At 34.7% G+C, this 18,898-nt stretch overlaps 1 protein-coding gene across 1 annotated transcript in view; it reads left to right on the forward strand.

The window, feature by feature from the left end:
- The first annotated feature begins 260 nt into the window (after positions 1-260).
- LOC114253217 (phospholipid-transporting ATPase ABCA3) overlaps positions 261-18,898 on the forward strand; it is a 48,060-nt gene continuing 29,422 nt past the window's right edge. Inside the window, exons 1-9 of the mRNA XM_089734517.1 lie at positions 261-659; positions 1,073-1,285; positions 1,746-1,999; positions 6,482-6,655; positions 8,834-9,078; positions 12,850-12,960; positions 13,785-13,926; positions 15,476-15,655; positions 16,214-16,420. Coding sequence (XP_089590643.1) covers positions 1,083-1,285; positions 1,746-1,999; positions 6,482-6,655; positions 8,834-9,078; positions 12,850-12,960; positions 13,785-13,926; positions 15,476-15,655; positions 16,214-16,420 — 1,516 coding nt within the window. The 5' untranslated portion in view covers positions 261-659; positions 1,073-1,082. The remainder of the gene's footprint in view (positions 660-1,072; positions 1,286-1,745; positions 2,000-6,481; positions 6,656-8,833; positions 9,079-12,849; positions 12,961-13,784; positions 13,927-15,475; positions 15,656-16,213; positions 16,421-18,898) is intronic.

Genomic DNA, 18,898 nt, shown 5'->3' on the forward strand with positions numbered 1-18,898 from the left:
TCCGCCACTCTAGCAAAGCAATATAATTATATATTGTATTTGCTTGCGGGTTGGAAACCTTTATGGCAACTATACATTTTAGACAGTCCACACCTTTCAGAAGCACAGAAGCTAAATAGCCGCTCACATATACTGTGGGCTGCTTTTCAAATTTTTTGAATTTTTCTTCTATATCCGCCAAGTAATTTTGTTGTTCAATATTATCAGCTAAGTGCAAAACAGGAACATCTTGAAAATCATCGATTTTGATGTCGTAATCTTCACTAGCTGCGCTCTCTGTCTGTTTCACAGGCTGGTATTTTTTAATTGGAAAAACAATTTCCTGAAAGTCTATAATGATTTCATTGTTATCTCTTTGGCAGTTGCTCCCTCTGCTTAGTGGTGCACTGAGACGTGTTAGAATCGAGTTTTAGAGCCATAGTCTTTCGAGTTATTCGAACTAAATGATTCGAATTACCTATCCCTATCGTTGATTTATATTATTATGATTTAGTCGTAGTGTAAACTTTCAACTAGTTATTCATAGTCGTTTAGCTATAGATTTTTAGTTAAAATGAAGAAATAAAAATCATTAGTCTGAAAACCGTTATTGTGTGATGAGACCAGAAGTACATTTGGGTATTAGAATACCTGATAAATAGGACTCGAAGATAACTCAGGTTTGATGCTTATTTATTGGTTTTAAAAACCCTTACTTCAAATAGTATTATTCTGTTAGTTCTTTTTTAGATAATCCTATTAAAAATAAATTTCCGTATTTACAATAAATTTCGTTGTTATAAATGTCAAAGGAATGTGTATTTTTCATTGTTATCAATTTTCACGTTACGTCATTAACATTTTTGTATTAATTTTAAAAAAATATATAAATTTATACATTATGTACGTAATCTATGAGAAGAGCTAAATTAATTATTGAAGATTACCTATCTCTTGCATTAGAATGATGTACTTTGGACAAGACTAGAGTATGCCTTGTTTAGAATACCAGTGTTAGTTTTTTGATAGCATTGATGTTTTTAAAGAAAAAAATAGTTCTATTATTAATGATTCTAGTCATGTGTAATTTCAGATGTTATAAAATGATGGCCTTAGAAAAATTACAACTACTTATTTGGAAAAATGTCCTTCTACAATACAGACGCAAATGGCAGACATTATTTGAAATAGCAACTCCTATATTTTTTTGCTTTTTTCTAATACTTATGAGATATTTAGTGCCGCCCAAAGCAATACCAGCTAAAACTTACACATCCTTTGATGTCACCTATTTCAATAAGACAAGGTTTGTACTTAAACTATCTCTTCAAGTCTTCATTAATTTGATTTCCAAATTTTACTACTACCACTGCTAAAATAGTGCACTTTTAAAATAAGAGATTATTTAAAAAAAGGATGAACCATGTTAGTTTGTCCCAGAAATAAAATAAAATGAACTGGTCTGAAAATAAGGGTGCAGTGTGTTAGATAGCAATACCTCTATACTCCATCATTTCCTTGAAAACAGTAATGTTATATTATTCACTTCACAAAATAACACTATTGGGCTGAAAAAAATGATGTAATTAGCCATAAATGCTAAAAATCCTTTAAATAGATATTAAAATGGGTTAAAATAATTAAAAGAATCAATCACCCAAAAAATTATTTCATAAGCATAAATTCATCGTTATTAGAAATTTAAATCTATTATAGTTAATGTTTTGATTTAAATGTTTCATATTTATTGTTGTTAAATTGCTTAGGGGAAATCTGTCATCAGCTGACATGGTATTGGCATACTCACCAATAAATCAATTGACTGAAAAAGCTGCAATCAATGCTATGGCTGAACTTGCTCGAGATTCAATTGATCCTGATCTTTTTTTTTTTATCTCACTTGCAATTTCATACACTCCTAAAGGATATAAAAATGCCAAAGATATGGAAGCAGCACTAATACAGCCCAATGCTATGAATAGCATTTTGCTTGGTATACAATTTGATGATGAAATCGCTAGTAAGTAAATACTTACAATATTATAAATTTCATAGTTTCTGTATTAAAACTTTATTGCTGTAACAATCAAAATATAAATTTGATATAAAGTTGAACTCTTAATTGCAACAAAATTAAAGTGATCCAACTGTTATAACAAATGAGACGATATTGTAGCAGAAATATACAAGAAGGACCAAAAGGGCCCACGGACACTTCATGATTCTTGTTTAGAAGGGTTATGAGCTCACAGTCCATCTCATTTCATAGACATAACAATGTGGATGCTGTAATTCACCTCAAGACATGAGGTCGAAGTCTCAATTGTATTGTACATCAGCCATCCTATCGTTTAAACCGGATTAAACAGCTTCCCCATCGCAGATATATGCCGAATTATTACTTATTTTACTATGAAAATTGCTATGTTGGGATGTTTATTGATCAATTATGTCAAAATGTGAGAAAGAACTTGGAATGAAAAGTCACATAAAGATATTTTAAAACATAGGACACATACTTTTATAATGGTAAATGACACGATAACACATGAAAAATCTAAATTAAATATACAACTATTGAGTAATCAGTGAGTTTGTGACTGATTGTGATTGTTTATAGATCACAGAGCAACACAGACAATCCCGCATGATTAAGTTTCATTATTTCTGAATTACAAAATTACAAATTTAACGGGATGGTTACCCCGGTGCCATATATTAAATAATTCCTTTGTGTATAAACATATTATATCTAATACTTACGACAAATTTCTACGTCCATAACAAATAATTACTTGGTAAAAGCAAATTCTCTATTTACCCACAGGTCTAGTACCTGTTCTGCATTGTTTCGTTCATGCTTCGAAAAAAATTACCAAACTTATTATTATATTAATAAAGAACGTAATAGTTCTATTCAAAACAAAACTCTTATTTCCTTTCGCACAAAAATTTTTTTCGAATAGTTCTGATATTAAGGAATGCTAGATTGATTTTAAATAAATATTAGATATTCATAATTCAGATTTAACAGATTCATAGTAAGTTTTGAAAAATCCATTAACCGTACTTACGATAAATTACATAAACAAATTAAAGATTAGTCGTAGCGTAGGTAGTATAGGAATTTACAAAAAAATAACACAGCCCTAGTAACTTTATAAAAACGGAAAATTGATTCATTTATTAAACAAAAATACTTATTTAATTGGTTAACCCGAAATTAGTGAATGCTTAGTCGATTTACCCGATACCATTGAATCTGCTCCTCAGTTTATTTGTATGTCTACAGTTTTTCGTTTTCAATTAAAACACTTACAACCCGGAATGACTTAAAACTTTGTTACCCTTTGGTTAATGACTTAAGAAAAATCTTTTTGATGAAGAAAATCATAACTATGAGAATAAACGTATAACGCGTAGAAGATAATCATCATTCAGAGATAGTATTTTGGGTGTCTTGAATCTATTATATATCTACACTAATATTATAAAGAGGAAAGATTTGTTTGTTTGTATTGAATAGGCTCCGAAACTACCGAACCGATTTGAAAAATTCTTTCACTGTTTGGAAACTACACTATTCCCGAGTGACATAGGCTATCTTTTTTGGAAAAATTTAGGGATCCTTACTAAAACTCCAATAATGTAACCCAAGGTGTAAAGAAATTACCTAAAATATTGTTTACGTCGCGTGCCCTGCGAAAATTATTGATGATAGAATAAAATAATGTACTACGACTTATCGTTGAAATTTTTGTTAAAGACCCGAGCGGAGCCGGAGCGGGCCGCTAGTTATATATATATATGTCGGCGCGTGTTTTTATAAACCATTAGTTCATGACTAATAAAGATGGGACGACAAACAACAGGTGCAAGCATTCATCGAAACCAACACGTGCAAGATAAGAATCGTAAACAACATCGTCCCACCACGATACCTTGCTATAAAAACGCTCCGTTGTTGTCTCTCGAGCTCCACTTCGATAAAGCGGCACGACACGAGAACCCTCTCATCGTGGCCGCCGGTAACTACATTCCCGATCCTGCGGACAGAATGGAAAGCAGTCGACGTCGCCCAAAACACGTCATCTCGGATCCTCCCGATCCACTAACGGTGCTTCTAGGTACTTCAAGCACCGGTCACCGTTCTCGTCGAACCCGTCGCTTGCGACGAAGGGCTCGACGAGTAAATTAACTCTTAGACACAGCCCACTGAGTTTCTCGCCGGATCTTCTCAGTGGGTCGCGTTTCCGATCCGGTGGTAGATTCTGCGAAGCACGGCTCTTGCTAGGGTTCGTGTTAGCAACGTCATCAGGTTTGAGCCCCGTGAGCTCACCTACAAAAGTTAGGGTTACGCTGATATAGCCTCTCAAGGCTCTAAGCTTAGGTAGGAAAAAAAAAAAAAACCAGCTCAGAAGCGAGCGAGTCGCCGTGTCGGACGGAGCGCTCCTGCGTAATATACGCTGAAATACGCTCTAAGTTCATTTCTGGTTTTATTGACTTACGAAGACCGCCCGCTTACCATGTCGCTACCCGAAAGTGGAAATACTCCAACATATATAAATGAATTGCTGTTTTTTTTTTATTGCTTAGATGTGTGGACGAGCTCATAGTCCACCTGGTGTTAAGTGGTTACTGGAGCCCATAGACATCTACAACGTAAATGCCCCACACGCCTTGAGATATAAGTTCTAAGGTCTCAGTATAGTCACAACGGCTGCCCCACCCTTCAAACCGAAACGCATTGCTGCTTCACAGCAGAAATAAGCGGGGCGGTGGTACCTACCCGTGCGTACTCACAAGAGGTCCTACCACCAGTAATTACGCAAATTATAATTTTGCGGGTTTGATTTTTATTACACGATGTTATTCCTTCACCGTGGAAGTCAATCGTGAACATTTGTTGAGTACGTATTTCATTAGAAAAATTGGTACCCGCCTGCGAGATTCGAACACCGGTGCATCGCTACATGCGAATGCACCGGACGTTTTATCCTTTAGGCCACGACGACTTATTATTGTTCTAACGTCTTGCTAAAATTCGAGACCGGCTGGACCGATTTGGCTAATTTTGGTCTTGAATTATTTGTGGAAGTCCAGAGAAGTTTTCAAAGGTAGATAAATATGAAAATGCTCGTAATTAAATAAAAATAAAAATTTTGTTTTCCCTTTGATGTGCCCCCCGTTGGACGGATTCCTTTTGTTTGTTTTAAGTTTATTTTATACAAAAGTTAGGTCTTTTATTTACCGATTGAGACCCTACGAAGACTGCCCGGTCAGCTAGTTTTAAATATATTATGTTTATGTTAATAATGAGTCTTTAGCCTTTTTATTGTTATTTTGCATAAGTTTTATAGCTTCACTTAACAATACTCAAATCATTTCGTGACCGACGTTTTATTTGACTTTGATCTGATTGCTACTAAACTCAAAAAATCAGCGCACAGCAATCTAAAGATTTCCTGAAATTTTCATCGAAATCAATTCAGCTGTTTTGGAGTATTTATGGAACATAAATAGATACACACAGCGACTAATAGTTATATATATCCTCAGCCGGATCTTCTCATTGGTAGATTCTGCGAAGCACGGCTCTTGCTAGGGTTCGTGTTAGCAACGTCGTCAGGTTTGAGTCCCGTGAGCTCACCTACATGTTAGGGCGAAGCTGAAATAGTCTCTCAAGACTATCAGCATAGGTAGGACAAAAAATAATAGTATTTGCTGATTATCGTTTCTACAGCTCTTCCCTACACATCCGTCGTTCTGTTCCGTAGTGGTCGTTCTTCGCTTTTCAATCATCTAACTGCTACCGCTTTTTATTTAGAGATTTTCATCAAAAAAACTAAACGCATATAATTACAGTTAACTGAAAAAATATTATTTTCTTATTAATTTTCTTAAATGGCTGGATTTTTTATTATTTATGTAAATTTTAAGTTTTGTGTCACACAGAGAAGTGATTTCTCCGATATAATCTGGGTTAAAATAAATTGATAAAATTCAATGTTTAATCACAATAAACGACCTAAATGATCTTGCACGTTTTTGAAATAACCTATAAAGGATGCATAAGGGTTTAGTATTTTGAGATCATATAACCAGCGCACCTATATCTAAATTACGCTACATTGATTGATAGAAACAAAAACGTCGTCGATAAAATTAATGAAATCTAAATCATATCTAAACTTACTATCTTGACATATCTACAGGGACGGCGCATGTTACTAATGCTTACTTTGATATAATAAAAATGAGACCAAAATACTTTCTATCTGTGGTATGAATTAAATACAATTATTTTAATTTACAAAACCGACATATAAAAATTTGCTTTATACGTCTTCATCATCACTTAAATTTTTAGAGTTGCAACTCTAATAAGAACCAATTTTAAATAAAATAATAAACATGACTGATGAAATTAACAAATTACCACGATTCAAATAGATATGATTTTTTTTTGTGAAGGAACTCCTTACATCTTTGCATATTTCAGATGCTACGTCTTGGCCAGATGATATAAAAATAACTTTTAGATTTCCTGCTGTTATGAGATCGACAACGTCTGATCATCAAATGCAATTGAGCTGGCAAACAAACTTACTATTTCCATTGTTTCCGAATTCTGGTCCACGAGAACCAGATGATCAATATGGAGGAACTTCGCCAGGTACATTATATTAACGAAAACCTTATGCACTTTAATTAACAATATAGAATATTACTCCTGTGAAATAGAATTACAAAGGACAATGCCCATTTTCTTAGGGCGGTTGGGCCCCTAAAAAAAGTGGTCGGGTGGTGGTTTTCACTTAATTTGATAGACAAACAAATATCGTTTCATATTCAGAAAACGATTTTTATATTCTCTTCGAGGTTTAAGAGAAATCTGTTTTTTTCTGCACCCAAAATTAAGTTGTTCATTGTTTTCTTCGAAATCAATAATCGCTCTCATCATTATTTACAGTATTAAATAAGTTAATTGTGGTTAATGTTGCTAGAAATAAGTCCTTACGTACATTTTATTATTATTATATCCTCACAATAATAATAAAATGAAATGAAAATCCGGAAGCCGGCAACGATATTGTTGTTGTTGTTTTTAAATTCGCCAATAAGCAGGCAAAGAGCGTAGCTTATACAGCCTAGTCTGTCGTAGTTATATATATTTTTTTCAATAAAAAGCTGGTGTATCTCTTTTTATTGCTTTTTGGGAGTTTTAACGTCAACTCGATGAATAGCACATTGAGTGAGCGTGAATTTCCGCAGACATTTTATCTTGAAAAAAAAAAACAGTCACTGCTATGTTAGCCACAGTTTAATACACAAAACAACGCCCAATTTATATAATAAACATCACAATAAACTATTAAAAAAACATTAAAATAAAACTTCAAGTGACGCTTCACTCGGGTTGCTGCCAAAACTCTCTGATCATATATAATAAGAATAGAGTAATGGTAGGCCATTGAGATTTTTACTAATGGAATGAATAATATCTAAAAATATTAAATAATTCATGGTTTTAAGTAATAATTATTATTACAATATATAAATATTGAATTGAACAAAAATAAACTAAAAAGTCTGTGAATTATAACCATTCGCTATTTTCTTTTATTTGTTGTTCAAGTCACAGACAACTCTTTCGTTAGGCAGCTTAAAGGTCTACTAAAAGGCTTTATGGGCTAAGCCCTTTGCCTATTGGCGAATTTAAAAACTATGGCACTCAGTTTTGGGATGTTATCAAATAAGTAATTTATTTTTTTGTAAAACAATGCCAGGTTGAAAGAAATGTTGATACATAAACTAAACAACGTAAAAAAATAAGGCATAGTTTTTCAAGTACTAATAGTTTTGACATAAAGTTGGCCCACTTTTGGGCATTGTCCTTTAATGTACATTTAACACAAGTACCAATAATTGCGGCCGTCAGCGCAAAAGTGGCCTAAGCTTCCCATAGTTAGTATGGAGATAATGAAGTTCGAATTTACCTTTACAATACTTCGTAGGCAAAAAAATTACGCTGCTAAAATGATGTTTACAAAGTCATCTGTTATCTACGGATGAAACTAGGGATAGGCCGATTTTGCATCAAATTTATGATATGGTTTTTTAATAAATTGCAATACATAAGCACGAATATGAATTGTGGGTTAGGCCACTTTTGCGCTGACGGCCTCAATTGTCAAGTGAATACATACATAGACACAGTAAATAGGTCTCCGCGTGAGGCTTCGGGGCGCTCCTGTCATTGTTGTTGTGTAAGAGCGACCGTAAATACTGATCAACAAGCGGACCAGTCAGACATACAAGTATGATAAAATTCCAAAGGTCCCGTTCTTTAGGCGGTTATACAGAATCGCAAAAGTAATCTATACTAATATATATAAATCTACAGTGGTTATTACGGATGTTCCGTTATAACTACTGAACCATGCATCCGATTGACTTGAAACTTGATATCCATGTAAAAAAATATATGTACTTAATGGATAGGCTAATATTTATATGAGTGTTGGACTCCCTAATAATAATGACAATAAATAATAATGTTAATTTTAAATGCCCAGTGAAGCGGGCGAGTATGGCTAGTCATAGTACGAGTGTAATGATGCTACTTTAGTGCACTAGACGTTCTTACTAAAATTGTCATTAGACGCCTGCAGCACTAACACTAGGAGCAGGCATAAGGACACTGATAACCGTACTGACGTTTGTACTGTAGTTTGACGTGAAACCTAACGCATACATCAGACCGATGAATTTCTCCTCGGATCGCGATGCCGATCCGGTAGTACCCAATAAACAAAATATGTTTTTTTGCTTAAAAAAATAACATTTACAGGTTACTTCTCGGAACTATTCTTGTTCATGCAGCACGCAATTTCCAAAAGCATCGTAAAAGAGAAGACCGGGAAAAACATTGATACCAAAATATATCTACAGCGTTTCCCTCAACTTGAATCTAGGGTGGATCAGCTACTGTTCATTTTACAAAGATTTGTATCCATAGCTATAATGCTGGGCTTCGTCTATACATTCGTGAATACAGTCAGGGCTGTCACAACTGAGAAAGAACTGCAGCTAAAGGTACGTATTAATATTTCACCAAAAACCCTATTTATTAAAGTTTAATGTAGGGTGTGCCGCGGCAGGCAGCGGCTCGATTGTGTCACTGATCATGTCCACGAGCGACGATGACAACTTACCATCACGTGGGCCGTCGTCTACCTACAACGGCTATAAAATAATATTGATATGTAATTTATCTAAAACTCAAATCACATACCTATATGCTCCTGACTCGTTTGATATCTAGCGGTTTTACCGGAGGTGACAAAAATTTGTAAGATCGTGGTTTGCAGTAAGATACATTCACTGTGGGCAGGATAAAATTAGTTCGAAGATGCCGGATCACATATTCATATCTGACATTAACTTGACTTATCATTAAGATTTCTTAGCAGAGTGAAGATAGAGGTTTCAATAAAAGCTATACCCTGTTTAGATTCTATTGAAGGTCACATGCAAAATATTCAAATTTACTTAACAGTTTACTCATAGTATCATATTTTTGATTTCGTGATTTCACGTGGTTAGCGTCTAATTTTTGAGAAAATACCACTATACTTTGCTTTACTGTTTTTCTACAAATAAACTAATATATTTTAGCTTTTCTACCCGCATGTTATATGTATTCTTCCTTAACTTTATAATATATGTTTATTTATGTTTAATGAAATATTTTGTAACTGCATGTTTTCTGATTCATATACAAAAAAAAACGCAAGGAAAATGAATATTAAACCCTATCAAATATCGACTAGTTTTGAGGCCAATTATAAATTAGATATTATTCGCATTCTCAAAAACGTTATTGAACGTTCGTTACGTCCATTTGTTTGTCAATTAAAACCATGAACTATTGCGCACGCAATGGCGTCGTCAATATATACATGAGCCGGTTGTTTGCTAGTACGTATTAATTAATTAAACTTGTTTTACGTAGCTTTCTCGAGACGCAGATGTCATACAAAAAACTATACGGTTAATTGTGATCAGCCATGACCTCGAAAACGTCTTGTAAATTGAAGCGGGAATGCAGTTGCCTAAAAAGATTCAATAAATACAAAATGAAACGTTAACGGGAACGTTAAAAGGCACGTTAAAATTATATAAGCCCGTTTTGCCACTGCTAGATGTTCGTGAAAAAAACATCATTATCTTTTTCCAACACGAAAAGTGGTATTCCAACTATGTACTTATGTACCTAATTGACATGCTATTTGACCGTCTATAAAAATTCAACGTCATTTTCGACCTTGACATCAGTGTAAGACAAAAAAAAACGAACAGTAAAACTACAACATAGAGTGAACAATTCCGTGGTGATTAATTTAATTTAATTTACTTCAGATTTTGCATCCATATTACATTCATTAAGATTTCATACACCAGAATTAAATAAAAACAATAACTACAATCTCGGAATCAAACAAAAGCAATAATAATAATAATAATAAAACAAAAAATCAAAATTAACTTCAAAACTACCTTAACCTAAAGGCAGGTTTGGATCCAGAGTGCTCAACATGCACACGTGTCCAGTGTTGCATTATTGGGCAGTCCAGATCTATCCGCGAGGCGAACAGCCGCAGGTAGTTGCTTTTTTTATGATTGAGAGTTTACTGGTGGCCCTGAGGCCTTTCCAGTTTCCCAAGGACAGGGGGTAATTGCTGCGACTGACCTGCACGCTGCGATTCAGGGAAGCAATTCGTTTACGAATGATTGCTGCGAAGCTATCTATTCGCGCATCCGCAAACATCCCCGACGCACCGCAGTGACGCGGCAGCCACATCAGCGCTCTGACAGCGTTATTATATTGGACACGCAGGGTATTGTAGGATTTCTTGGTATACTTAACCCATAGGCTGCACGTGTAGAACGGTCTTTACTGGTGGTAGGACCTCTTGTGAGTCCGCGCGGGTAGGTACCACCACCCTACCTGTTTCTGCCGTGAAGCAGTAATGCGTTTCGGTTTGAAGGGCAGGGCAGCCGTTGTAACTATACTGAGACCATAGAATAATATATATCTCAAGGTGGGTGGCGCATTTACGTTGTAGATATCTATGGGCTCCAGTAACCACTTAACACCAGGTGGGCTGTGAGCTCGTCCACCCATCTAAGCAATAAAGAAAAATTAGAAAGACTGGCAGTATGCTCTGAAAAGAGTAGCTTTCACCTCTGCAGTACACCGCGCAAACCTACGGGCCAGCATATTACCCCTGATTGACAACGCCCTGCGCTCCCTATCCATGTCTACACCGTCTGCGATTGTCTCAGTGACCCAGTGACCCAGATACTTGAATTGCGATACTTGTTTAAGGACACTGTCGCTGACTGTGACTGATGGAACAGTTTCATAGGTTTTTCTGTCGGATTTAAATACTATCAGTTCGCTTTTAACGGCATTATATCTGAGCCCATGTTCCTCCGCATAACTCTCGTATATCCTAATCGACTTTCTGAGAGCCCTAATCAAATTCAAGATTAAAATTAAAAGTTAATGTAATTAAGAATACTTTTACGGTTTAATCTCGTGTTTTTAATTGTTAGTATGATATGATTTCCGATGATTTAAATATTGTACAATTTTTGGTATTGTCATTACTGATATGAGATTTGATACTATCACGGACGAAATCATTATAAACTTAGAAGATGATTCTGAATCAAGTTCAGAGCGTTCAGAATCAAGTGATTCAGAGGATGAGTATGTCAGAGTAATTTCATATAAGTATATATTAATTAAATAATTTCATATATCATTAAAATAATTCAGAATAAGTCAGAATAATTTCATATAATATGTACTTATTTTATTTTTTTATTTGTCTATTAATTACAATATAATTACGTAGGTACAATATAAACTTCTAAAAGTTCAATTGTTTTTTATTTATTTATTATTTCATTTATTCATTTGTTTTTTTTATTTAGTCATCACTGTCTAATCCCATGTGCGTTACGAGTAGTAAGCAACTCGCCCGCTCACCCCTGTCGCCACCTAAGGCGCGGCCAACTAGTTCCGCGCGCACTAGTCACTGAGGATCATCAATCGACCTTGACACGAGAACCGTAAAAGTACTATTAATTATGTTTACCACTCGTGAAAACTGAAGTAAATACTAAAATTCAATAAAAGAGATAACTACGTTTTTTTTTTGTTTAGTCTTTCAAGTTTCAAGAGCTTGTAACTATAATACCGCTGATACATATGGCCTGTCAGGTGGATACGGACCACCTGACCGTCCTGACTCATTTGTAAAGGCAATAAAATATATATAATATAATATATAAAAACATCTAACAAACTATCTCATTCATCTAACAAGTCTTCATTACTTTCTTAAGGCTAATCTTTAGTTTGCTTGATCTAAAATTATTGATCTTTGCCAAGCTAGAAATGTGGTACAGTGGATAATATTTGATACATAAAAATAGGTCTCGCCTCTCAAACTCAAATGTCAGATATCAAGACATGTATACGAGTAGGTATAAAAATGCGGTCTTTAGAGCGTTGTACTCTGTTGTACTAAAATTAAGACCAGACACTATTATTTCCAGTTAGTCGCTTGACAAATATTTATACTATGAGAAATGAATATGTTGTTAAAATTATAGATAAGAAGCGGGCAAGCTGATCGACCTTTACTATTGTTATAATAATAATATAAACATAATCGAAAGGCATCAAGGTGAATGTCGTCGCATGTGATGAAATAAATTATTATTAATGTAGTTAATTTGTTATTGTGCAAGAAAAAATCCTCCTTAATTGAATTTTGTTTTATTACACAGGAAACAATGGCAATTATGGGTCTACCGTCTTGGCTGCACTGGTTAGCGTGGTTCATCAAACAATTTTCATTCTTACTTGTGACTATTGTCATAATGGTTATATTGTTTAAGGTGAGTTTCTACGCACTTGTTGTTTTAAAACATAATAACAATCTGAAATAATATGCAGCCGCGTATGTTCGAGCTGATGGGGTGGTAAATGATTGCTGTGGTCTGTATGCTTAGTGCGAGTTTTTTTACGCTCTCGATACCGTAAAAATTAAATCAAATTTGTAATTGCAATTGGAACAGCGCCCCTAGCGGCAAACGCAGGCAAACGTTCCAACTCCGTGCAAAAATGAGTTAACTTTTACGCTATCAAGAACATTAAAAAACTCCCACTAAGCACACTATAGAATCTACAGCGCGAACAAACCTATACAAACAAGAGATCTAATTCTCAATAGTATTTTAATAATGATTGTCATCCAAACCGAAGCGCACAACTGCTCCGCACATAAATATATAGGCAGAACGATATTGCAAGCTCAGACTATTGTCCAAAGTTATACAGATACTAGACATGAATAGTTTACATATTATCGTAAACATCGAATTTATAGGGCTGTGCTATTTAAATTTTTAATTCCATTTGTAAATCTCATTTTAGGTTCACAAAATTAATAATGAAGTATTTATTTTATAATATTTAGCACATAAACTTGCTCAACGATTACTTCTTAACATATGTAAATATATGTACTTGTACGGAAATAATGATGATATCGTCACATAGAAAGCTAGTTTTTAGGCAGCGGCTTAGCTCTACCCCCGGCATTGCTGAAGTCCATAGGTGACGGTAAACACTCACCATCACCAGGCGGATTGGGTGTGCTCGTCTGCAATAAAAAATATATTTATATAGAAAATCCAGTGACGAAAAGGGTTGATTACAGATTCCGTTATCCGAAACTGAAACAGGAGTGTCGTACTCCGTGTTCACCTACACGCCGTGGTCGGTCCTTTTATTCTTTTTGATTCTATTCGTCATTGCATCATTGACATTCTCTTTTATGATAAGCGTTTTCTTCACTAGAGGTAAGTTTTGGTTGTTAATACCTAACTTAATATTATTATAATAACTTTGTAGATAATTCGTGAAACGCGTTTCGTTTTACGAAATAGTAATAGCTATTGAGATTAAAACAGCCTAACACAAAGAATAGAACTCGTAACTGAACGTTAATGTTCAAATTAAGCAGTTTGTTATTTTTTTGCGTTATTGTTCAAATTTTACCTTGAACTTTATCACTTAATTTGTAAAGTAAAAATGCCGCGTGTATTTATGTATTTTGAATATTGCAACTCATTAATAATGCATTTTAGAATCAGACTCATTAAAATTTATCGTTGCACTTTAAATATCATCATGAAATAATTTAAACTCAAACGGGTTTGTCGTGCAAATAAAACCAAAAAATGCATCAATTTATGTATATTAAAACTTGAAATTAAAATCAGTCTGGCATTATCAGTCAGGATTAATTCGAAAATGAAATAAACCTTCAAAACTTCATTACGCAAACGAATTTTATTTCTGCGAAAGCTTCTGCGAAGTTTACTCGTTCTTTTTTTTTACTACAGTATACATTTATGTATGTTGTACTGACCGATATTAGTAATGCGTATTCCTACCGAACGATACATTATCTCGTGTAGTGTCGGTTAATTTTTGTTGTTGCCTAGCCCCTAGATTATACTGTGGTAAAGGCTATCAGCTGTTCCTATTCTTCAAACCGAAACGTGTGACTGTCTCACGACAGAAATAGCAAGGCTAGCTCAATAGGTCAAATTTTAAAAATTCATTAAAAAATATATTTGCGAATGTCGACATTCCAAATGATTATTTATTTAATAAACATGTAAATGGCATGATTGAGGCTAAAAGACCGCGTAGCAGATTACCGTTACGATGGACCGACTAAATAGAGCCAGCAAAATTATAATTTGCGTAATTACTGGTGGTAGGACCTCTTCTGAGTCCGCACGGGTAGGTACCACGGCCCTGCCTATTTCTGCCGTGAAGCAGTAATGCGTTTCGGTTTGAAGGGTAGGACAGCCGTTGTAACTATGCTGATACCTTAGATCATATCTCAAGGTGGGTGGCGCATTTACGTTGTAGATGTCTATGGGCTCCAGTAACCAACCACTAAACAGCAGGTGGGCTGTGAGCTCGAAAAAAAAAGCTCTAAACGGTCTCGGCGACGAGTGCACAAGAAAAGCTGCGGTACATAAGAAATTTTGAGGTCTTGTAAAGCGCACCACCACCAGAACTGATGACCGTGACCACTCTGCCAAGACGAGCTCCTCTCTCTGGTACATTAAGTGGTTACTGGAACTCATATCACAACATGAATCTCGTCACCCACCTTAAATTAACCCACCCTACAATTAAGAATTTGAACTAGTGTTGAGACACTAACACAACAACTGTTAGTTGAACAACTAACGGCTGTGGCATCCTTCAAACCGGAACACGTAACTGTTTAACGGTAAAAATAGTTACGTTATTAGTATCTGGACGTGTGGATTTACAATATAAACATCAAATTAACAAAAATTAAAACATGTACCAAACTCATTGTAGCAAACACCGCCGCGTCTTTTATGGCTCTCATATGGTTCGCAACGTTCGCAGTCTTTATGTTCACCCAAATGATTAACGAGACCATGTCTGCCCCAGTTAAAATAACACTATGTTTGTTATCAAACACTGCCATTGGATACGCATTCCAGATGATCATCATTGCCGAAGGAACGATGCAAGGTTTGTGACTCACATTTCCAAATATAAATAAATATATGTTTCATCATTTAGCAGCCTTAAAATCTCCTGTATTATTTGCGACAAAAACACAGATCGTCTTCTCACATTAAAACTGTATAATCTCAAAATTTACTAATTTTACAGGAGTGTTTTAAAGGTTTAACATGTCATATTTTTAATATTAATCATATTTGCAAAATTTATTTTAATTTTTTTACCATTTACACTATCTGTCTTTTAAAGTAAGATAAAACTATGTGATCATTTTGTTAATAGTAGTCAAAATATAGGTAAACTAAAAAAAAAACTAAACCATGCTCTTTTGACAGTATTTATGAGAAAAATACTGGTGATACCAAATGTTTTCGCCTATTAACTCAATTAGGATTTTTTTTGGAATTTGTACATTTTTAATGCGAAAAGACGAGATACGTTTAAAGAATTTTAAAAAACGTTGTCATAGAAAAGCATACTCTATTCAGATACGTCTTAAGATATATTGCAAAGACGTCGAAAAATACACAAACGTGCAGACGATAACGTTTCTTATGATTTTAGGTTTACAATGGGCCAATTTCTTTGAGCCGATCTCGTACAGTGAAAACTTTCAACCGGCTCATGTAGCCTTCATGCTAATATTGGACTCCGTGATGTACATGGCGATCGCCGTGTATGTGGAGAACATACGACCCGGAATGTACGGAGTGCCGTTGCCTTGGTACTATCCTTTCACTGTTAGTTATTGGTGGCCGAACAGAATATCTGGTAAGTTTTCATCCGTCGTGATAAAGTCGAAACTTGCATGATCAAAAGCAGAAATTCCAATATGAATTAAAATTCGTACTAGACTATAAACTAGATAAGATATGTAATTAAATAACTAGAATATAATTTGCGGAAGACAACATTAATATATTTTTCCAAATTTATATAGTAATATATTATTTTAGCAGCATACAATCTAAATTCAAATGTTTAATTCTCTTATTAAGGTCTTTGTGAAACCCTTTATTGCTTTAATGGGTGGACGAGCTCACAAACCACCTGGTGCTACGTGGTTACCGAAGCCAATAGACATCAACAATGGAAATACCGCCCACCTTGGGACGTGAGTTCTAAGTCTCAGTTTTTTAGAAGCGCATTAGTGTTTCACGGCAGAAATAGACAGAGCGGTGGTACCTACGCTCACAGGACCCCATCCACCTCACGATTCGATTTACAAATATTTGGATGAAAATAAAATATACCGATATCAGGGGTAGTGTACCTCTAAATTAGTAGAATCACTAAACATGATATCACAACAATAATTTCATAATGACAGTGACGTAAGTCGCTTCAAGGTCGCTTCAAATATAGGCTGTTTTGTAACACAGTTAGGAAGTGTTGAAGTGTTATGTAATCGTAATGTGATTATAAACTTGAACTTCCGATGAGTAGCACATAAATTATAATAAACATTGAGCAAATGAAGGCTACATATCATACATACATACGTTTTTAAGTTAAAAAATACTTTGTTTTTAAATCATCCTTAGAAAGCTATTCACAATGATTCACTTTTACGGTTTAATACTGCGTTACTGCGAAAATTTGTCGGTAGTTTGCTCAGTATTCAAATCTCTAGGAATATCACTTTAGTACGTCCATGACCACGTAAACTGTAAAATATTCCTAGCTGTATATTTATCTTTAAAAGTAGTTTTAATTCTGCCTAAGACTCGCAAAAATCTAAAAATATACAAACATATTTAGATACAGAAGTTTTGTTACATAATTTCTAATAAGTCTAGACAAGTTGGCATATTTTATCGAGCTCGCTTATACATATTTTGGCTGTGCAAACCGCTAATTTAATTTATTTTTTTTAATTTAGAAATATCATGGTCATATAACGACCATAAATTATAATTATGTATGTTCACACATACATAATAAATATGTGTATGATCCTCCGAATGTCTAGTCTTCATTTTTTGCAAACTTAACTTGACGCATAAAACCGAAGAGATTGACGTCAACAATATTGTAAAAAAGACACACCTTACTTGTACATCCGGGTCCTACAAGACGTACAATTAACATGCCCATGATTAATAGTGTTTATCATATCTAGGTACCTACATAACAACCAATAAAAAATTCATAGAGTTATGTTGAACAAAGTCAACGTTATTTGAACGCGTTCGTACAAGCACAAAGTGGGGTCCATACACTCCGATCAGTTTCGATACGATAACCACTTAGTACCAGGTGGATCAATTAAACTAGAGCCAAATTATTATTTGCTGTGTTTATTAGACAGCTCTAGACTATCGCTACAGAAAGAATGTACGATACAAATCAATATCGTTTTAAAGTGCCGTCTTCGAACTGTCATGTCCTCGTGATTGTCAGCTCTATAATAAATACCGTTGTAGTCAGCATACAGCCCATTCGGTGGTAATCACCGTAGACACAAGCAGCCACCGTGGTTCATGCATATGAGTAAAATTAGGGGCACAGCCAATCCGCTAAGTACCGAACAAAAATGTTTGAAATTAGTAGGAATTCGCTATCCTGTACCTCGCCTGAGACACCTCGCAGACAAAATGTCTAGAGCCGTTTAACTTTCAATGAAGAGCCATTGGTACCTTTCACATATAAATTCAGGGCTCTAGTTGAATATTTGCAAATAGCTATAAATTAATTGAACTATTAATTAAGACTATATTTATTTAATGCAATCGACCTATATAGTCAATTTTTAACCACGTCTCGGCTTATAAGACACTGAGGAACGTCTTGGCTATTTTAATTTGTCCGTATCTGGGCAAATGGCGGTAACTTTAGTAACTTTTATTTATTTCATAAACGAGGTCAACGAGTTCGTGGCCCACCCTGTATTCAGTGGATACTGGAGACATGCCGTCGCTCATCTCGAGAGATGATGTCTAATTCCCAATTGTATCATAGTACATATAGTATACTTAGTCTGGCCATAAATACTGTTACAAAGGAAAACAAAAAAAAATCTATGGCAAATAACATTTATTACTTTTACAGTGTCTTAGTTTAATACATAAATATAAAACAATTTAAAGTATAAAAAGCTTATTCGAAGTGGTCTCCATTGGCTGCAATACAGTCCTTTAAACGTTGAGGCCAGTTATCAATAGAAGCACGCACTCTTTCCATGGGAAAAATTTTCACTGCCAATCGTACGGATTGTTTTAGGGACTCCAAATTATCATGGCGTATAGA

The sequence above is a fragment of the Bombyx mandarina genome, chromosome 17 (assembly GCF_030267445.1).
Source record: "Bombyx mandarina strain Sakado chromosome 17, ASM3026744v2".
Lineage (NCBI taxonomy): Eukaryota > Metazoa > Arthropoda > Insecta > Lepidoptera > Bombycidae > Bombyx > Bombyx mandarina.